Source organism: Mycteria americana, chromosome 18 (assembly GCF_035582795.1).
Source record: "Mycteria americana isolate JAX WOST 10 ecotype Jacksonville Zoo and Gardens chromosome 18, USCA_MyAme_1.0, whole genome shotgun sequence".
Lineage (NCBI taxonomy): Eukaryota > Metazoa > Chordata > Aves > Ciconiiformes > Ciconiidae > Mycteria > Mycteria americana.
The window spans coordinates 8,523,240-8,545,334 of NC_134382.1; the positions used below are offsets into that span (position 1 = coordinate 8,523,240).

General features: G+C 43.6%; 2 protein-coding genes across 4 annotated transcripts in view; both read right to left on the minus strand.

Moving 5' to 3' along the window:
* The window catches only part of MXRA8 (matrix remodeling associated 8), a 29,118-nt gene extending 23,002 nt beyond the window's left edge, over nucleotides 1-6,116 (minus strand). Inside the window, exon 1 of the mRNA XM_075520410.1 lies at nucleotides 6,044-6,116. Coding sequence (XP_075376525.1) covers nucleotides 6,044-6,101 — 58 coding nt within the window. The 5' untranslated portion in view covers nucleotides 6,102-6,116. The remainder of the gene's footprint in view (nucleotides 1-6,043) is intronic.
* Nucleotides 6,117-17,854: 11,738 nt separating this feature from the next.
* On the minus strand, nucleotides 17,855-21,197 carry AURKAIP1 (aurora kinase A interacting protein 1). Of its 3 annotated transcripts, none has more exons than XM_075520414.1 (4): nucleotides 21,162-21,197; nucleotides 20,535-20,623; nucleotides 19,569-20,017; nucleotides 17,855-18,605 (listed from the first exon to the last, which is right to left on the minus strand). In XM_075520414.1, exons 2-4 carry the CDS (start codon nucleotides 20,584-20,586, stop codon nucleotides 18,498-18,500), a joined length of 609 nt encoding a protein of 202 aa, XP_075376529.1. In that variant the 5' UTR covers nucleotides 20,587-20,623; nucleotides 21,162-21,197; the 3' UTR covers nucleotides 17,855-18,497. The 3 variants fall into 3 exon arrangements, with proteins under 3 accessions (XP_075376529.1, XP_075376528.1, XP_075376527.1); XM_075520413.1 differs by having other exon boundaries at nucleotides 21,133-21,167; XM_075520412.1 differs by lacking the exon at nucleotides 21,162-21,197 and adding an exon at nucleotides 20,998-21,126.
* Nucleotides 21,198-22,095: the final 898 nt, after the last annotated feature.

Genomic DNA, 22,095 nt, shown 5'->3' on the forward strand with positions numbered 1-22,095 from the left:
AGTGTTAAGACATTTCTCTTCCACATCAATCCAAGTCTGAGTTCTGAAAAAAGCAATTCATTTCCAGTGGAAAAATTTATTTTATTTTCAAGCGGGACAAGACACTGAGTCAGAGTATTCAACATGCTGTTTCACAAAGTGCCTTTGGATATGGGTATGAAAGGTGTAAATGTTGCTTTAGACTTGGAATATAGCTCCATCTGAATCTGGCCTTGTGTCGGCCTAACAACCTAATCCATGTAGGTGACTGAATTAGCCAGGAGTCTTTTAATACAAGACTTGCAGGAAAATTACATGACTATAAAGTCAGGGAATAGCGTAGCTGCTGCTAGTATATGTTAAAAAATAAAATATGGTAAAGCTTTCTGTTTGCTTGCATTCTGTTGTTAGATTATTGTTGTTTATGGTTAACAGTGTTTAGTGGATTTAACAATACAATCAAATTAGTCATCAAGTGGAAAATGTTGGGGAAAGGGAACTAAAACTTACCGTTCTTAAATGTCCATCTGTAGAACAGAGCTAAATATATGTGGGACTCCCATAGGAGAGCTTAAAAATACAAGCTAGTAGCCTTCCCATGGCACTCCATGGAGATAAACTTGAATTTTTCCTTCTGATATTTTTCTGTACCATTTAGTATACCAGAAGACAGATTTCCTCTACCCCAGAGGGGGCTGTCTTTCAGGAAAGAGGAGGGCATTATAATTATAACAAAAACCTAAATAAACATCTAAATAACTACACTCTGCAACAAAGGAAACTTTCGAAACATCCAGACTAAATCAGATCAGAACTTCATCTAGTCCAGCATCCTGTCTCCAGCAGCAGACAGAACCAGACACTTCCAAAGAAATTCCAAGAAACTGGAGCTATTATTATTAAAGAATTTGACCATGAAAAAAGCCTACTGTTAACTCTAGCAGGTCTCCACACTGTCCAAAACAGATCCAGGTAACTGCTGCTTTGTTTCTAGTGAAAAGTTCTAAAATATCTTCAGGTAAGAACCGCACAAAATTTCACTGCCAACTTCAACTCTGTCATTTCTATTAAGTGGGGAAGTTTGTGGGTAATTAGATACATACAGTCACCCACAGTCCAAGTTCCCACACTCATCAGCATAGCCTGTATGTTCACATGTCCAGTCCAATTGTAACCCTAATGCAAAAGCACAGGCTTGTCTTTGCAAGCCTCAGATATTTGCATTAGTCCAATCCCATAACCACCTGCATGCAGCAAAGGCTCCTACTATGCCACGTCCCGAAACTGAAAACCTGCTGCCAGATTCTCAGGCATCACAACAAAGACAATACTGATCTACAGCAACTGAGGTGCTGGCCTGTTGCTGAGCCAGAAGTCCAGTGCATTTCTTGTTGAAGAAGGAGCCTTTCTTGTCGTCTCTGTCAGGCCAGGGAGCCAGAAGAAAGCCTCAGATCTGACAGCCTTTTGTTCAGCTGCGTCATCAGAGCAGAGTGTGGAAAATGCTTGGCTGGGAGGCAAGAAGCTGTTCCCATTGCGCAGACAGCAAATACAGCACCCTCTCCTTCCTTTGGTTTCTCTCAACCACAGGCAGAACCTTCCAGGCTGCAATTCCAGGTTGCTTTTCCACCTTTCTGCCTCCTAGCTTTGGCACTGCAGAGGTTACTGGCTGTTTCTTGCATGATTTCTGGGATGGATGCAAATTGCTGTGGTTGCTGCTGTCATGAATTGGCTATTTCCTGACTGAAAGAAGCCAACTTCAGGCTGAACCCACTGAAGTCTCCTAAAGAAAACCACCCACTGGAAGCAAAGAGCAACAGCTTCTCTGGGGTTCACAATGAGAGGAGGAAAGGGACACAGGAGGCTATTTCACAGACCTTTGCCTTTTCCTCACTCTTTAGTTCTGCACAGTCTCTAGTCAGCCCTGTCTTCCTAGAGCTTTGCTAGTCCAAACAGATCCTGGAAGGGCAGCTGTGTCAACACTTTGCCCGGTCAGGAGCTGAATTTTTAACTAGATTCTCCACGGAGGCTGACGTGACCAGTGTTCCCTAGCCTTTCTCCTTCCTCACTCCGAGGTATTTTGGGTATTGATTCTCAAAACAAGAAGTATCCCTTAGCTGCCCACTGCAGCATATACAGCTGTCTGCCCTGACCGCAAATCCTGTCCAAAGAAAGCAACCTCATCCGTGAAGGTAAAGGAATCTTCCAGCACCAACACAAGTGTGTTTGCTTCCTGGAGTCTGCACCTGCCATCCTCATCACAGACCAGGCTAGCAGGGACAAGAAAGGCTCCCATGTTTCCAGAGTCACTCCTATTTCAGATATGAAATATATGGCAATGTGAAATAGGTATTTCAGATCTATTTCAGATATGAAATGCTGGTGACTCAGGTGGAAAAAAGCCCTGCCCAAAGACAGTGCAGGGGTCACAAGATTAATTGGCTTGTGGGAAACAGTAATGGGCAAGCCATGTCTGCCAGGAAGTTTCCTCTTCCCAATCTCTTCAATTTTAACATTTTTGTTTTCCGTGGCCACAGGCTGCACTGAAAAACCTCCCAATAAATCTGAATTGAAGACCACCAGCCTAGAAAAACTGAGCAAGTGTCAGATTGGGAAGAAGGTCTGATGCCAAGAGGTACCCTCCATCCTTTTATTGCAATTTTGAGAACCATTAACCCTGGGAAGCAGGAGTGGAAGTGGCCACTTCCGCCCCATTTTCACGGCTATAAATATATGTAATGTATTAAAAAGGAATGCCAGGATTAATGCTCTGTTGACACAAAGACACAAATTACAGTACAAGGCCTTATGTACAGGATTTGTCAACACTCCATGCTTATTACCAACAACTTCTTTAGATGTTCTTTAAATACAGGACCCATAGCACTCTGCCATGATCAAAGGAAAGGAGAAAATATCTACCCATGAGCAGAAGCAAGGATAATTCCTAGAACTGAAAAGTAGTAGGGAATGCTACAGCTTGGGAATAAAGAGTGCTAATTGACAGGTACAGTGGCAAAGCTAGCAAGAATCCTGCAAAGCCAAAAACATAAGCAGAAATAGAGCTGTGCATGGAAACATCACGAGAGAAAGGCAGGGGTACTGCAGTTCAGGGTTAATGTACACTGACACCATTTATCTTCTACTGGGAATTGCTCAAATAACCCTTGTCATGCCAGTAGTGCGATCAACCTGTAACACTCCGAGGGATAAATACACACCCATATTCACTCCCCCTTTCTAAGAAAGGTCTGGTGTGGGTAGGGGGAGCCTTCAGAGCTGCCTGCTGAGAAAAGAGCAATGTAACACAGAACCATGTGAATTACCAGAGGGTATGTGTTTCCCAGGAGGCTTCATTTGGTTGCAAAGCTTTTCTCATTAAAATAAATCTTTCAGCTGCAATGAATCCCATAAGCAAGCCTGAAATAATCCAACTTGCAGCAAGAGCTGTGAACTAAAAGGACAAAACTGAAACCCAGCCGCAATAACAGGGCTGTCAAGCGAAGCCTGTCATTATTCCAGCGATGCAACAAGCCACGTACCTCTTACAGACCCAGCATTACAATGTTTGTTCCCTAGCCATAAATGCTAAAGCCCCTGATTTGCCTTCTCTGAAAAGCATATTCAGAATGACAAGTTGAAGGTCTGGCCAGATGTTTTTCTGCTTTGTTTTATTTCATTGGAGTCCACTGTGATCACCAGCCTGGGATGCAGTCACCAAACCGGCAGCTGAGGCAAATACACATGCCGAGCGTATGAGAATGGCAGATCCCTGACACCCTTTATACGAGGTATGTATAAAACAGTATTGCGGCAACAGTTAATAATACCCCAAGACAACCCGTTTCCAGCAGAGAGAAAGGTGAAGTCCACAAAAGCACCCCATAGTGATAGTCGCTGCAATGGTCTAAGCTATGCTATGCCCAAGCACTCCCGAAGCAAAATGAGAGGGTTGCCCAGGAACAGTAAGTGTTATTTGGGGGCTGTCCTTTGCAGGCAATTCCTCAACTTCTTCCTGTCTTGGATCTCCAGCTGGAAAGCTCTGCTTCCCTATGTGCCAAAGGCATTGGAGCATACATTAATTAATGTGAATGTCCAGGTATGCAAGATATTTAGATAGATGGAATCTTAAAAGGGTTTTGATCTTCTGCTTAATGCACTGAGCTTTGCAGCTTGCCTAGCAGAGACTTAGATATGCACAAATGAGGAGTTAAACTGCAGCATCCAAGCAGACTGCTCTCTTACTGAATCGATTAATATGTGTGCATCTGTGTGTTTATATGTTCTTCAAGCACTGCTGTCCTCGTAACAGGTCAGAGGGCTCTGTCTGCATCTTTTGCCGTAAGGCGTCTCTACAGCTCAGCGGTTCCTGTCGTCTAGCATCTTTGGATGGCACTGTGTTTAAACACCCCCTTTTGTTGGAAAGCAGTCAGCTTCAGATTCCTGGGATTCATCTCAAAACCATTAATAGAAACCAGTTACAAAAACAGAGAAATTGCCCAGGAAACCAACACAGATTTTTTTTTTTTCCAGACTGAAGCCTGAAGATTATTTTTCCAAGATAAAAATGCGTTTTGGCGATTTTTCCACAACACGAAATCCAAAAAGCTGGGTTCAGTGTGGGGAGAAAAGCCAAATGGATTTATGTGCCCAAAAATCATCAGAGGCAGATACTTAGCAGGTATAAATCAGCAAGCTTACACTAACTACCATGGACCTATGTCAGTTTACACCTGCTAAGAATCTTCCTCATAAAACCTCGTGTTCCACAAATACCCATCAGATCATTAATCCAACCACTAGAGAGCTTTAGGTAATGGTGAAATTTGGTTACCCTTCTCATTAAAAAGCAAAGAGAATACAGAGTCTCCTTCTCTTCACCTTGCCTTTTCTGTAGATCCTGCATAGCTGTGCTTCACCAGATGTTTTTTCTGGTGCTGAACAGATTTGCCTATTCATACAATTTATCATGCCATTCCTAACCTGTGAAAATCACTGTCAAAACCCTGTAAATAATAAATATTTTTGATAGTAAAAACAGTTCTTCTGAATTGGCATCAGATTCCACATTGTTCCAAATAAGCACCTGAATCAGATGTAGTTAGGCTAAGTGTTCAGCTGGTTAAATCCCAATAGATCCATAAATGTTCTCACCGAGGTGGTTGTTTTGTTGTTGTATTTAATTTAAGCACAACCTCCTCAATCTCAGCAGGCAAAGACTTTGTCTAGGGTACGTGATCAAGGGAACACTTGAGCACTAGCCTGTATCTCCTCCATTACTTTCTTTGGAACTCATTTTTAGTTCATAAATCTTAATCAGGGTTTAAATCTACACTCCCCTGCACTATAGCAGTGCCTCCTATTACAGCTAAAGGAGTAGTTCCATTAGATGACAGTAATAATGGGCTGTGATCTTATATCTAGGCTAGCCACAGACACAGAATTCCACGTGTGTAGCCAGCATTTTCTCAGCTATCAAGCATCAAAATTATTATATTCCATTATATCCATAGGCACCAACCGTTATCAGGATCCTTTTGTGATAGAGAGGGTACGTACAGAATCAAAATCCTTGCCCTAAAAAAACAATGACCAATGAGAAATGGGACAACAACAAGCAGCAAGCAAATCAGGAATGGAAATAGAAACACAAAGAAGCACCTCACTGACATCCACAAAGCAGGTGTAAATTATAGTTTTCTCTTAAGTTTAATACCTTTGGCATAAACCAAAGAGTGTAAAAAGGGAAATCTGGAAAATCAGTTCTCTATAAAAGTAATTTAGTTTTAGTTGAAACAAAAAAAAATTTATTTTTAAGTAGCTTGCCATAATTGTTTCAATTAAAATGTCTTTAAAAACAGACAACCTAAAAACACATAGTATGTTTTTTTCTGGTCCCTTATTTATGTTTGCAAGGGTCTTTATATTGGTGATATCATACTTGTGTTTATCTGTTCCACATAGGCAGGCTTTATATACAGCACAGGCAGCTTCTCCTAGGAAAACTTTGTCGTCTAAACAGACTGGAGCAGGAGGGAGACATACAACACAAAAGGAAATTACTCACCCAAATTCAGACAGCAGATCAGTGGCAGAATTAGGAATACAGCCCAGACCAGCTGCATGTCAGCCCAGTAGTACCTTAGTGCCTAGACTGTGCTGCCTCTGTCCTCTCCGGGAGCCTAGAAAGCCCTGGCACTATGTGAAGACTCACTGGGCACCTAAGACTGACAGGGAAGCAGACTGAAGGGCAGAGTTAGACAAAGTCTCTTTCCTGTCTTTCAGCTCTGGAAAGCTTCAATGATACATGGAACTCGGACATAATTTGGACAGAACTCTGATTTTTAACTTTACAATGGCCTGATGCATCCCTCTTGCCTCTCAGATTTTTCCAGTATTCTGATTCCCTAGGGCAAACAAGAATCATTACTACTTGCTGCTTCTTTTCAGGAAACCACAGTGAAATTATATTTTTTACATTTTATTTTGTCTAAAATATTAAGTATTTATCTCCTAGTCTATTCTGAGAGCCTGTAGTGTCTTCAAAACACAGAATAAAGAAAAGAAAAAAAGAAAAAAAAGAAAAAAGCAGGTGTGAGCTCAAAATCACTACATGAACCATGAAGTTCCCGGGGGAATGGAAAAATATGCAAATCTGAATTGGCATTACCCTAAATCATAACTTCAGGAGTTGGCTCTATTCGTGTATATGCATCTGTCAATCTTCCTCTAAGGTTCACAGTAGCAGCCAGCAACTGTGTGTTGCTAGGAAGCAGGGGGATTTTTTTCAGGGCTCCTGACAAGTTACCACTTGCAACTGAGTACCCCCAAAACTTCTAGATCTATACAGACAAATGATCCCCCCAAATTAACTTCTGAATATCAAGTGCCTGAGACAGAAGGGTATCCAACCTCTGACACGGGACTGACTCACTCCCATGGGAGCTGTGGTTCTATAGCGTCTTAGTTTTTTCAAATCCACGCTGAAACCACGAGGCTCCCCTCCAGGGGATAGATACCTAGTACTGGTCCAACTTGGCAGATGGTAGACAGCACTGAGATTCAGGAGGAAATGATTGAGGGATCGAATCACCACTTTGAACATTTACTCAGCCAGTGTGTTTGTCTTAAGAAATGTGAGAGAAGGCAGCAGCTCAGAACAGTGACATTCCGCCTGGCTGTTACTCATCCACTTTCTATATTCCGGAAAAAAGGCTCCAGACAGGCAGACCTGGGTCCCATCTTTCAGTTCAGCAACACTCCTCTGTAAAGAAGAGGCCTGCACTTTGCACGCTTTTTCATTCCAGATCTCAAGGCAGTTTACATGGGAGTTGTTAATCCTACACAAGGAAGGTGGGGTCTGAGGAAGAGAGGGGAGAAGTAACTGGACCAAGGGCTACTGAAGTAACAAGGGCTACTGAAGAACAGTGCCCAGAAATCCTGCATCGCTGTCCAGTACTCCTACTCACCTGCCCCTTCAGCATGGCTAGCAGGCTGACCACACCGCAGTCCTGGCTGGCAGTGAACACAGCACAACCAGAATCTCACCCTTTCCATTCTCGCCACAGGCAGAATGACCTACTAGCAGTCCCTGGCTGTACTGCCAAAACTTTATGATGGGACACTCATCAATACGAGGCTGGCAGCGTTATAGAAGTTACAGTGTTTTCAGGCCCTGATTGCAAGATACGTCACCAAGGAGCCCGGTGCTTCTGCGCTCCTTTATCAGAGACAAGAACAACATCCAGGTCTGAACCTAAAAGCACTCTGAAGGAGAACGAGGAAGATTCACATATACTTAAACAGGCTTTGACACCATAATTGTTATTGCCTAACTCCCTATTTCTGTTTGCCTTTCTCACAAGTAACCTGCTAAGCTTCCACGCCAGAACAAAATTGAAAGGAGTGATCACCCCTAACAGCACTGATTCAGTGCTAGTGGAGAGGACTAAACAGAGAGCCTTTTCCAGAGCAGTCCTCCAGCAATCACACACAGGCAGCAGTAGGTCAGGTTTCTCTAACATGGGAAAAGCTTAAGCCACAGGCACACAGCACTGTTTATTTCTGTGAAGAACCAAAAAGTTCTGAGAGTACTCAGGGAGCAGACACATTTAGCTGAGAGATGCCATTTTGTGTCCCCTTTCTGACCATCAGCATCGTGCCTCAAACCACATCTTTCGGTCGTGCTCTACATGGGAACAGTGTTCTGGTACTATGAGCTTTTGAAGGAAACTCCAGTCCTCACACTAATTGCAGCCCATCTGTTGCACCCGCCTAAAGTAATTAAGCAGTGGGATTCCAGGCACAGCATCTTATTTTGAGATCAGAAATGACTGGGAAAGAGTGGAAAAATTAATAGGTTGGCTCTGAAAAGGGTGTTCAAAGGTTGCATCCCAGAGAGTTTTATTATTTACCTCAGGTTTGCAGGCCATTTCATTTAAAATAAAAATACTTTGGCTCAAAGGAGGTTGCTTTCCATAATGCAATATAATCCTGCTGCCAAATTTAGACACACCAACATGGAGCCTGGCCAATTTTTAAGGGTAGTCTATGTGAATTGTGTATTTGCTCTAGATCAATCCAAGAGGACTCTGGCAACCATCACTTTAGCTAAAGAAAACAGGGTACCGCTTGCTTTGCCTCCTTTAGAAATCAGGTGTTCCATTTCTGCATACAAACCTACTTGCTTGAACCAGGATTGCTCCTTCTATCCAGAGATCTGAGTATTATACTACAGTACAAAATTTAACTTCCTACCACCCTTTTGAGAAGAAAAAGATCTTCATCCCCTTTAAGAAAGGGAGGAAAATGAGAAACAAAATTTTTTGGTATCTTGCCAAACATCACAGAGGAAACGTGTCAGAGCTCAGAAGCTGCTGGCTCCTCATTTATTGTTATATCTTAAGTAGTACAATAATCCCAGTTAAACCAGTGGTATAACATGCACCTTTCAGTGTTCTCTAGTCTCCGAGGCCTTCTCACTCTAATAAGCAGCATTACTATCCCCTTCTTCCATGAAATCAACCAATAGCTGAGGTGCTTTTCTACCTGCTCATTAAACATAAACACCAGAATAGCCAGCTATCAATGAAGAAATTAACACTATTCTGAAGTTAATGAATCCTCTGAAAAGTGCTGTTTATGAAAAATGGTTGAAAAGCACACAATTCTGCCTAATTTTTCTTGCAAAAACTGCCCGCTGTCCAAGTGGCCCTTGAGGAGTTATGGAAGAGTGAAATACCCCAGCATGATGATTCTAGCAAAATTACTTTCAACAAACAGGTCCAGAGGGAATGGTTTAGCTGACGAAAATACAGATCCTGTAAATTTCTAGAAACTTGGCTCTTTACAGTGACAGATAATGAATGAGGTGCTCCTGACAGAGCCACAGCAGAGAAGGCTGCTCCTCTGGTACTTCTTGGCTCCATAAAATAATGTGGTACTTGAATTAGGGAGTAGAGGGGTCAGTGTCTCAGTTACTGTGCAGAACAGTAAGTGAAAGCATCCCTCCAAAGCACACTAAGCCAGTATTAGCTGTTAGCACTTTCTAGTGAAACTGAAGGAACATTTCCATAGTGCCTTCACCCAAAATGCCAAAGCACTTTCCAAAATTATCACGTTCACTCATGACAAAAATGTAATTCTGCGATTCTGGAGCGGAACATGGCAGGTGCTTCACAAAACAAAAGCCACTATTTAATAGTTTAGGACAGAGGAAAGAAAGAATATAAACTTGGAGACCCCGCCCCACACACCCCTTCTAACTTAACCTGACATTGTGAAATCAGCAATTACTCCCAAAGACTCAAGCACCTAATTCTACCCTTCAGCAGAAGTCACAGCTTCCATCATGGCATGAGTTCCCTTCTTATTCATGACAGAGCTGATACTTGCAGGGGAAAACTGCACTTTTTTTTTTTTTTTTTTTTTTTAAGAACATTGCTAGAGGTCTCTTGAACACCAAAGGCAAAAGGGAAAAGCTGCTCATCTAACATACCACACTCCTTCAGTGCAGCTTACAGGACCCTGAGACACACTGACACTAAGCTGCATAAGGGAAAGAAATGATCACTCAGTAGGATACAGCCGAAGTTATGAGCATCTCTCAGCCGATTTTGACCTACTCCAGGCTGGAATACACAGCAAACAAACTGGCCTTCCCCTTGCTTGTTTCAGGCTTTTTGCAATAGCTCTTTAGAACGGAAGAGGACAATTCCCCCTTGACTCAACAGAGCAGATCTCATTCCTCTCTCCAAGCATATACCTGAAACCCGAGTGCTAATGTTGAGTTAATTCCCAGGCAGGCACACAACAGAAAGCTTTGCCTGGAGCTGATCTGTACCAGTGCCCAGTTTATAGCATACATACTTTGTACTGCTCTCTCCCAGTCCAGCTCCTCACAGCTGTGCAGAACAGAACAAGCTTGTAGAGCTCTGCAGAGCCATGGAACCTGTCATCCCCCTCCACAGCCTGTGTATGCTTGGGTAACAAAAACCATCTCAAGAAGGGGGGGGGGGGGGCAAACCAACAACAACCCAAAAAGACCAGTAAAGCTCATTTAGAGTTCCCACTCCAAGTTGGGGAGCAGCCCCATGACACCAAATGCGGTCATGCATATTCCTCCATCAGTACAATGTGGAAATGTTCAAGTTACTTTAACCTAGCAGCCCTACTCCAGAAGCAGCTTGCCCTACACTGAAAGCTACATATGTGGTTTTTTATTTGCTCTCCCTTCCGCTCCCCAGCTCCATTTCATAATTAGAAATCATTCAAGGAGAAGGTGTTACACCCAAGGCACAGATATCAAGATGGTTATTTTCCGCTTTCTCTTCACAGTCCCAGGTTTTTGCATAAATTACTGTGAGAGAAAGCCTTTCCTGTCTTTCCGAGGGCTACAACCCTCTTCCCTTCCCCAAGGGCTGGATGATGTTATCAGAAAGTAGGACACATTTAGCTCCGTCCTACCTTCCAAGGGGCCTACAGCAGAAGTTCTCACAGATGGCAGGATGCCACTGCTAATATAGGCCATTCTCCCACATCACAAAGACAGTAAAATTAGGCACTGCGAGTTTTCTGGAGGATACCCATTCAGACCTAGGGAAAGCAACAGAAAAGATCATATGCAGCAGCATCTTCTGGACAGTAACTGAAACAATATGAATGGTCAGGGAAGCCAAATCAAGGCCTGCTAAGCCTGGGTGACCAGTCACAGATTCTGCCTTCAGGATGTACCTGCTGATTCTGCTGCTGAACAGACTCCAGCTGGCTGTTCCATAATGAGCTAGCTGCCTCAGTGCTGACAGCAGCAAAAACCCTTTGTCGGTAGAGGAAACAGCTCTGACTCAAAAGCACCCAGGGAATGGAGCTGGTGAGTAACGTGGTGCTGTTTACACATAGTCACATTGCTGACTATAACTGTTGTAGTTTCTTCTACTGGTTTTTTTCTTCCTTTGGCACCTTCTTCTATGACTGCTTATTCTTCAAATTTAACCAGTTCCTCACTGGCTGGTGATAAAGCTCAGCCAGAAGCATTCTGCCATGAATTGTTAATGCCCCTAAAATAAACCTGACAAATTCCAAGCTATTCATTTTTTACCTGATGTGCTGACTCCTTGCTCAGGACTCCACATCCTTGTCTTAACACCAATCACTTTGCAAGTGGTTATGGGACTCTGAAGTGCTTGCAGCTGCTGAGAGGCTCCAGGAGTGTTTTCTCCAGACCTAGACAGACCAAAGGCAGTGACACTCCCTCAGCACAAGGCCTCCCTGATCAGCACCAAGTCTTGTCTATTGAACAAGTGAAAAAACTAATTTTTGGCCAATTATTTCATGTTATTTGTCTACTTTAAACAAAATTTTAGCCACATTTCCTAAGGAAAGAAGGCACATGCAGTTACATGATCCCACTGTCCATTCAACCTCCTCCTTCTTCCTTTTATTTTGAAACACAATAGCCAATTTCAGCTACATTCAAGAGTCCGGGACAAGTCTCATGGTTTTATAGTTCTTACAAGTTTTGTAACTAGCATAACAGAGGAAGGATGCATTAGTGCCCATGCAGCGAGCAAGACTAAAACATTCAGTCTTACTTCAGGGAATTGACAGAAGAGTGACATAGCAGATGGTCGTCTTAAATTCTCTGACTTCCAGAACTCCTCATTTCAGTTTTGTTCCTCTGTCTCATAGGGAAAGGCAAGCAAGAATGGATACTTCCATGGGAAAGCCAGCATACTCCGTTTGCTTAAAGCTAGCTTAGATGTCTACAAGAGCTACAGTTACTGATTTTTTTTTTAAATTAAAAAATCAGTAGGAAAAAAAACCCCACTTTTCAAAACTATTTCAGTTCTGCAAATGCAACGCTCCACGTTAAGTACAGAGAGCTGTTATTTTTGGAGGGTAACCGACCAGGCTCAGCCCAAACGAACCCAAACCAGGATATTTTCACAGTCAGAACAGAAATGCCAACAGCATGAATGGTGAAAAGAAAAGATGTAATTTTAGTTATCCACAGGTGCTGTTTGCAAGATCAGTAAGATCACTTCAGCCAGATTTTCAGCTAGTATAAACAAGCATGGTTTATTAACTTTGGAATACATGGACTAGGGTTCACACCCACTGAAGTAGAGCTGGCTTCGTATCTTAAGAAGGATCAAGTCAGAGCTACTGAAGCCAATGTACATACACCAACTTATCCTAGGTAATATTTTGACAGTTTTTAATATGAAACTGTCCCATTTAATATGGGTGTTAGCTCACCAGAGTAAAGGTACACATTGTTTTTGCTCAGGAATTATTGGGCAATGGTGGTCAGGTAACAGAAGGAGCAAGGTCCTGTTAACCCCCTGCAAGGTGTGTTTTGTACACCAGATGCTCATGAACATTCCATGACATGGGCTAACATGTACTCCCTTTAAGACTGGTCCTGAGTGTACTAACGTAAGAGAGAACAACAGTTCCCACAATACAGACATAAAAAGAACTTGGGCTTCCAGTGCCAGAGTTACGGTATGCAGAGAAATCCTCCTGCAGCAAAGGAGGAGGCATCACCCCTGCCCTCTCTCTCTGATGTAAAAAACCAAACAAGCAAACAAAACCCAAAACAACAAACAAAAAGACTCCACCACACAACCAAAACCCCAAACAAAAAAAAAAAACGCCACAAAAACCAACAAACAAACAAAAACCCCAAACAAAAAAAACAACTCAACACCACCACAAAAAAACCACACTCCAAAGAAACAGGTTCTTAGGCACACTACCTATCAGGAGCTAATACAACAGTACCATGAAGAATACTTCTCTTTAAATTTGCTGCTACAGTTGTGTGTAGCCAGGTTTACAGAGCATCCCACAGCCGGTCCTCAGCGCTTCAACACACACGTGCCTGCTCTCATGAAATCATAGTTGAAAACACTGTGAACAAACTCTTTCAGTCTGGACCCTTTCAAGGTGACAGCCCATCAGCCTAACAAAATCTGACTGTCTGCGTAATACCAACATAAATTTTTTTTCCAGACTCCCCGTGCTTTAGGATTTAAGGATACTCAAACCTTTTGCATGTCTACAAACAGCCTCAACTCAGATCAGTGTTTTCCTTCAATGTAAAGTCTTCGGTCTCATTACAACCTATGCAGCTCCTGGTTTGAATCAGCTTCAGGTCTGGTCTCACAAGCAGGAGCTGTAGGAGCCATCATTACATTCCACTCCATTTCCTCTCCACATGACTCCTTCCCTGGACAGCCAGCAAACTGTCCTTCTGCCTGTGCCAAGGACAGCACGGAGAGGGCATCCGTGAGCTCAGACTCATTGCCTGCATGACCTCAGGGCTGCTTTAACAGCTAGCAGACTATCCAACATGCTTTGCAGGGTAAGCACGAGATTTCCAAAGGAAAGTAGTATCTTGTATTGACTGCTGGACTTGCCCTTTTCCTATGACAAACTCAAAGCTGACTGGAATTAATTTGAAGTGAGGCAAAACTACAGCAGACAATTACCAAGAAGCCTGTTTCTGTGGAGAACTGGAGCAAATGGCTGCCATATAGAGCTAAAATCTCTTCCATAGACTCCAGAGCATCAGAGGTGCTATGGTTAACTGCCGTTTGTTAACCTGAACGAAGAGGTTAAGCCAAATTGCTAAGCTGCTGCAATTTACACACATTTTAAATGTTTCTACTTTCCACCCATTTGGGGTTCAATCCTTGTTACCAAAGAGACCAACCTTTCTGGCTTCCTCATTTGCACTGGAGTAGGATTGACACCTCAGTGTGGTTGCTATCTTTATCAAAAGGTAATTGAAATAAATTTTCTACTCCCCATTAGTATCACAGATCTCCTGCTTCAGCATTATTTCTAAAAATCTCTTGCCATTGCTAATACCTCATCTCTACCACTAAGCAATCACCTGGACATGCAAAGTACTGCCAGTTGATCCAGGCTTTTCCACCCTGTGCCAAGCAAACCTATCTTGGATTGTGTTAGACAACACAATAGGTGAGGAAAAGCTGCAGCAAGCAGTTCTTTCGCATTGCTCCCTTTCCCGTATACAATCGGGCCTGATTCTCAGCTGTCCAAGTGAGTGCAATTCCAGTGCATACAGAAGACTGAGTATGGTTGGGTGCAAATCTCACCACTCACCATTTGTATGTTAAATTGGATTCGTATGGATGAAAGAACTGTTATCGTATGTCCAGAATCCTCTAAAAAGCTTCAAGAATCCATACTGATGCAATTGAACAATACATTTTCTAGAGAAGACTCCTAAAAAGGCATTTAATTCCTACCCTAGTAAGAAATATTGCTATCCAGGTCAAGGAGACAACTAGAATCTCAAGTTTGCCAGCAACCATTATTTGCTAGCATTAGAAAGAAATTGTTTTTCTGCTACATCTATGTCAGAAGCCCACTACCACCATGTTGCTGGGTTTTGACCTTTCCAAAAGAGAGAACACCCTCAGAGTTTGAAATACGATGCTTTGGCTAAGGGAAGCAAAATTCAGAACTTTCATCTCTTCTGAGTCATCTGACTTCCTAGTTTAGAGCCAGCTCATTTCAGCACAAACCTGACGGCTGTGATAAAACTCCCAAACTCGATGTTCTGTTCAGCTAACTGAGCTTGCTGTCTGTATCTAAGTGCATGCAATCCAAGAATGAGGGATGTAGGCATGACTGTAATTGGTTTTATATTCCGATTTTGAGGGACCTTTCCAGACCAATGACCGTCAGGCGGTTTCAAACATAAAAACACCATCCGACTGGGTATCTCCAGCCTCTGTAATACAGAGCATGAATTCCTCTAGCAACTTCCTGCTGACCTTCAACCATGTCCTCTCAGAACAGCAGAATAATGAGGAGATGAAGGAAAAATCTTCCAAGTCTTAAATATTTTGAGAGTCATAAAAGCCAAACCTTTCCCGTTTGCAGCCCTTTTTTTTTTTTTTTTTTTGCTACCACAGCTACACATGCACATACACATTTACTAAGCGTGCAGGTACGTTGGTACACACATATTTTGGAGAGGAACAGCAACTCATAATAAAGCTTTGTGAACAGTATATTATGTACTCGTGCTCCCCCTACAGAAAAATAGGTGCAGCTTTCGTCTATCTGATTCTCCCTGTTTAGCAAAGTGAGAGAGGGAAAGACAGTAAAATTGCATCCTCTGGTCAAGAGAGTTAAAGCAAGTTGATAGAATCCTAGCATATATTATCTGATTAGTGCCACGTAAGACAGAGAGACTTTGCAGTATCTGCCACAAAGAAAATACAAATCGTGAGACATGCTTTGAGGTACTTGAGCAGAAAGGAATATAGCATTTATATGACAAAGACTGGCAGTAACTGCCACAGATGGTTTACAGACACTTTTGGAAATTACACAGTAGTTCCAGACTTCCATACGTGGTTGTGTCATTATGTCCAATAGATGTAAAAGTAATGAGTACTCTTGGCAGACTACCATTTGGAGGACTGGACTACTACTTAGAGAGCATACCACTTAATAAGCTACTTTACTTCATGGAGACTTGCAATTCACCACACAGGTACCCTAACGTAACACGATCGGTGTCATAGTACAGGAGTTCACTTGCACTGGAACATCACAAGGCACTGAACGATTATGCTTTGCAATTCCCACTATTTCAATAATTCTCTTTTCTAGTTACTAGCCCAATGTAAAAACAAGTTAGCGAGCAAGGTGGTGGGGCTGATCCAGGAAAATGGCATACAAAGTTCTCTGCATGCACGATCCCAGCAGACGTGAGTACAATGGACAAGTTTGCGATCTACAACACCATCATGATGCTCCCCAAGAGGAAGAGAGTTTTTATGTCAAAGTAGAGAGAGATAAGATCAACCTAAGCCCTACTGGGGAAAAATGGGTAACATACCCTGGGGCAGTCTGTAGGTTTAGAGACTACAACAGAGCACAAACATGCAAGTTAGAGGATTAAGTCAGACAAGAACAAAATCAAGGAAGAATAAACCTCAAAACTGGAATCAGAGGTACAGCACTGATAAATGAGCAGGGCATGCTACTGCTGTCTTCTGTAAAATCTTTTGCTCCATGTAATTCCAAAGGCATCCCAACTCTTCAGCAGCCAACAATCTCCTGGAAATGTGCAAACTGCTTACCATTTTTCCCTAGGCAGAAAAACAGCAAGCTTGGACTAAGAGCCAGTAAGAGAAGCCGTAGGACTGACTGAGAACAATGCTGGCATAAGGGTTCTTAAAACAAACATGACTGGGGAAAAAAAGACATGGACCTGACTTCAAAGGTGCTAATCCTCACAGGCCCCAGCCTTTCATCTATGCACCTTTATGCAGGGAATGCGTATTGGTATTTTAGAAACACCTAGATGCACTCTGCATATTTAACAAACCTGTAAACCAGAATCAACACTCAATTTCTCTTGCTTGGCGAGTTTCTAAGGCTTATGGCTAGATAGCCTCCTCTTTCCTTGAAATCCTGACAAGAGGCTGAAGGGCAGAGTCCTACTGGTCTTGGTTAAAAGCAACTGCAGCCTATTTAAAGCACAAAAAGGATGGAACATCTTTTCAATTTTTTTGATCGAAGTTGCCTACCATTAACAGATGTTTGGAAAAAAGAACTACAACAATGTGCTAACCACATGTTTCTACAGGACTTCAATACACTTCTCAGCATGCCAACAGTTCTCTAGCAAGATTAGTCAATTTTTAAATGTGGGTGTACCCCTTCCTTAAAATACCGACATGAAGAGCCAGCTAGCTTCTGTATTAATGGCTAAGGAGTTTCAGAGGCTTTGAATGTACTGCCATCCAGCGACAAAAACAGCAGAGAGCCACACGCAGAACCTCAGACAAGGTCACCGTGTGCAAGGAGTCACCTGTCCTGCCTGCAACGAGATTCAACTGTACGTTGTAGCAATGAGTTCCACAGATTATTTTTTTCTTTCCTTTCAGTTTAGTCAAGGGTTCGGCTCCTAGCAGATAACAGGGAATGCATTTTCAGGGTAGCTTCCCTGTATGCTGCAGAATGACGAGCCTAAGGGAGCTCATTCTTCTCCCCTCCTTTCTCTCAGAGGTCAGTCTATCCCATCTATCTGCTGGAATAGAGACAGGGAAGAACTAAATCACACAGAAGGGAAGTTAGCTGCCTCAAACAGAAACAATCAAAAGCAGAACACAAAACAGAACCCGGATATAAAGTCCTCTGTCAGGGTTTAAAAGAAACGTCTATATTTTTCACAGCTTTCAAGACTCTCTTCAATCATGTAAAAACCAGCTGATTACAACAAGGTTGTCTGGGGCACAAAACAGTTTTTGTAGTTAATGAATAATTAGCTCTGAACTTTTACTGATACCAATATCTGCATGTTCTGTATGACAAGGGTCAATCGTAGAAAAAAACTTTTTTTTTATTAGCACAAAACAGAAAAAAGAAATATGCCTTTTAAGGATACTCACGCAATGCCAGTCTGAGGCACGTGCACACTGAGGCTTTCAGATAAGTGAAAATTAAAGCTTTTGCACATATATTCTATGGAATTCTGATCCAATTCCTATTTCACCATAACTCTCAGTAGACACCAGCCCTTCTATAGTAAGACTACAAAAGAATGTGATTTTGAAAAGAACTTTTCAAAATTCTTGTGTCTTACACAGTTATACTTACAATCAGAAGAATTGTTTCAGTTATCCCATGTCCCACAACCAATTGCTCTTATAGTACATCGTTCAGTCTAACCTTAAACAGCAACTTCAGAATTTCAGCTGCAGTCTAAGACACCTTTGCTCAGACATACGGTTGAGGGCAGCAGCACAGGACTGTACACAGCAGTGCCAAGTCACTATACAAGGGCTCACACCATTCTTTTGAGGAGGAAAAGCATATTGTTGTCAGGTTTGCCCTTGGAGAATTGCTCACCAAGATTGAAAGTTTCTTCCTACTAATTTCATCACACTCAGGAAAAGGTTAAAAGTAATCCATGTACTTAAATATTTTTTAATTACAATTACAGGTTAAAACTCATTACAGTGGTTTTATTGCTTTGAGCTTTTCAGAAATATCTTGGGTGTTTGCCATCCCGCAGGAGGATTTTTCAAACCAGCTCTTTTCCAGATGCGCTCCAAATCTTTCTCAAATTTTATCTAAAACAAAAAAAAAAAAAAAGAATTTATCTAAAACAGAAAAAGAAATAAAAAATAGTAACATAGCTCAGAAGCAACACTCAAGTATTCAGCCACTGCCACGTGCCTCAAGGAGAATCTCGGTATAACACACACAAAGGAAACAAATGCTTTTAAGTAGGCAGCTTTTCTGAGTGTCAAAATAGTTAGCCTTACTGCAGAAAATACATTAAAATGCACAAGGATCTTGGTAGCATTATTTTAAAAGTCCTGTGCGAGGAAAACTGAGAAGATGGAAAACAAAACTGTAAGAAAATTAAGGGGATTTCCTCATCATAAAGTATTCAACACTGCTTCCTACAAATCTGAAGAAATGGAATTACAATTAACCCCAATTTGCATCTAGGCAAGGTGAAAATTACCAGAGAATGGACTAAACTATATATATCATAGCAAACCTAACAGACTATTGAAAGGCAGTGTTGAATGAGAACACCTACAGTGTGAATGAAGGCCCTTGTCTTCCCTCACCCCTTCTCTTAAGGGAACTAAAAGGCTTCTATACAGAAAAAGACAACAGGAAGCACTTGAGGATGTTGGCAAGACCAGAAAGAAATTAAACCAGTCTCCCTGATATAAGAGACACGTGAATTAATCTTTCACACAAACGCTAAAATTATTCTCCATTAGCCATATATTTATAAGTTACTGGCATGCAAGAAAACTTATGCTAGTAACTACCACGCATACATGTTTGCAACCACAGAAATATTCTAAATTACGACTTCTGAAGATGTACAGGTCAAACACAAAACAGAAAAAACTATTGTACCAGTAAATACTGAATTCATTAAGGCTCTCCAAGCTGCTGCCATTTTTCCCCCAAATCAATTCCACCTCAAAACATCATCCAATAGCTGAACAGAGGGCAGTCTGAGAAGTGGGCACATTTATGTCCAGAAGTTCTCTCTACCTTGAACTTACCTGACGTTTCTTCTTGCGACCTTCCTTTATCCTCCTCCGTACAAACTTTCTTCGCTTTAGGAGCTTTTTGAACTTGTGCCGATTCATTTTCCTTCTGCGAATCTTCAAAACATTCTTACACTGAAGCTTGTTGCTAAGTGCTCCCTCTCCTTCCTCCACATCAGCTCCCTCATCAGACGGGGGACAGTCATATCGCTGGAGAGGTTCATAACCCACTTCTTCCTGAGCATTAAGGACTTCTGCTTTAGGAAGGGAGTATCTAACTGTCAGCCAGCTTTCTAAGGGGCTGATGGAAAGTTTTCTGGGGATTAGCACCTCTTCCAGTTCAGGGTCCAGAGCATACCACTGCTGAGGTTGGGCTCCACTCTTGTTAGACGGCTGTGTGCAATAGTGCGCAGATGTAGAACGAGAGCAAAGAAAGGAAGACACTGACCTTGGCAAAAGGTGGCCTTTGAGAAGAAAAGAATTTCACTTAAGAGGCAGAATTTTTAAACAGTATCTTAAGAAAAGCTCTGCTCAGCTCTCAAACCACCAGACAACTGTGGCCAGAATAATCTAATAAAGGAAACTGCTTACAGAAATTATATTCCCATCACAAAAGCAAGGAAGTCTTTTTTTAATTTGAATTTAATTACGTTGCTGTTAATGCCATCTGCGAAAAATACATTATACAATATTTTGCTGTGTAAACTGTGTAAGTGAAATTTGGAATGGCTAGGAACTGTTCGCTGTATTAAGCTTTTCTGCTGCTAAGGAATCTCCTCCTATGCTTAAAAGAGGTCAAATCAGAGCTACTCAATACTGACAGAATAAATCAGAGACATAACATTCCACAACCACCGAATCAACAACAGCCTCACCACTCTTGCACTGCTTGCTGGAAAAGACATTTCTGGGACCCTAATTACCCCAGGGGAAAAAAAAAAAAAAAAAAAAAGAAAACTAGGTTACACAACATCTGTTTACCTGTAATTCGTGAAGCCTTCAGTAACTGGGAAGTCAGCTGTGATATTAACATATTGTTTCACTTTGTTCACTGTCAGAGCCAGTAATGACTGTTAAAATAAGAACATTTATTCAATGAGGCAAACACCCTGTTTAAAAAAATCTTCTATATTTAACCCTAAACCCCAAAAAGATGGGCTGACGTACTGTAAGCACCCTCCCCGTTTTACCAACGCGCTGTCGGATTCTGCTGTAGGGGCCTGGCCCACAAGCACCGCTGTAGCTGAGTTGCAGTGGTGGTTAATAAAGCTTCGATTGTTCCAGGTTTAAAAATAAGGTAACTTCAGCCCGAGTCTCACTGGCACACTTCTGCCCAGCTCAGTGCGAAGGTGTTGCTTCCACAGCACAAACCGGAGCGCAAAAAAGCCGCCCGCTGCCTTCAGGCCGTGAGGAACAGCCGCGCGGCCTAACGAAGGGTCCTTACCGACGCGGGCCGGACCGCAGCCCCGCGTTCGGCGGGCAGCCTCCCACTCCACAGCCCGGCCAGCAAGCCCCACCACCGCCGCGCTCCCGAGGCACGGTCCGCACGGGGCTACCAGGCACCCCGCACCGACCCTACCCCTCCGCCCGCGGCCCGCCATCGCTCACCATCCCCGCCCGCCTCTGCCCCGGAACTTCCGGCGGCCGCCGGGCAGCGCCGCCGGGCAGCGCCGCCGGGGCAGCGCCCCCTAGCGGCGCCCGCCGGCGCTGCCGCGCAGGCGCCGTGAAGCGCGGCCGGGATGGGGCGTCGAGCGCCCGTGGTCCCCCGCTCCGACGCCCCGGTCCCGGCCGCTTTCCCCGCCCTGCAGACGGGCGCAGGGTCCCGGTTTTCCCTGCCTGGGGCAGCTGCCCGCTGCTGCCCCGGGGCAGCGAGGTCAGGGAGAGGGTGCTCGGCCCGGGCCGGCCTGGCCTTCCCCTGCCCGCACGGCTGGAGCGGCGGGGGTGCGTGTGGGGAGGGTTTCCCTCGGCGGCCATTTAACAGGGTGAAGGTACTCGCAAACAGGAGGCCTCGTCCTCGGAGCGGGCACGTCGGTGCTGGCAGCCTGGGCCCAGAGGAGGCTGGGGAAGGTGCCACAGGCTGGGCCGGCCCTGGCTGGGCTGGGCTGGGCTGGGCTGCCCGCCTCAGCCTGGCAGCGCCGGCCGCAGGGCTGCGTGCCCTCGCAGTGGAGGGGTCTGGCAGGAGCAGGGCCCCAGGTTGTGACCTCGTGTTGTGTCGGAGCATCCAGGGGAGAAAGCGCTTGCAAGGCTTTTGCAAACAGGCAAAAGGGCCATCTCCTTCCCTGCGGCCATCTCTTCTCTCCTGCTCCCACCCCTCTGAATCACGGAGCAGGGACTGTTCCCATGGGCGCTCCTCACAGCAGGCTGCAGAAGGCACATCGACTCCTTTTCCCCACCCAGCATCTGACGTTCCGTTCAAACTAAATAGTTCAACTAGTTCAAACTGAGCTTGCCCGGCAGGTTTGCGCTGATACTACAGTCACCCTTTGAGATGGAAAGTCAGTCGGAAAGCCCTGCATTTTGTTCAGCTGCTCAGTCAACAGCA

What these genes read in the sequence shown, in the direction of transcription:
- AURKAIP1 (XM_075520414.1), bottom strand. Translation starts at nt 20,586, where the DNA reads ATGTTAATATCACAGCTGACTTCCCAGTTACTGAAGGCTTCACGAATT. An exon ending in GAAGGCTTCACGAATTACAG is followed by an intron (nt 20,018 to 20,534) that starts GTAAACAGATGT and finishes TTCTTCTCAAAG; the next exon opens with GCCACCTTTTGCCAAGGTCA. An exon ending in GTCGCAAGAAGAAACGTCAG is followed by an intron (nt 18,606 to 19,568) that starts GTAAGTTCAAGG and finishes TTTTTGTTTTAG; the next exon opens with ATAAAATTTGAGAAAGATTT.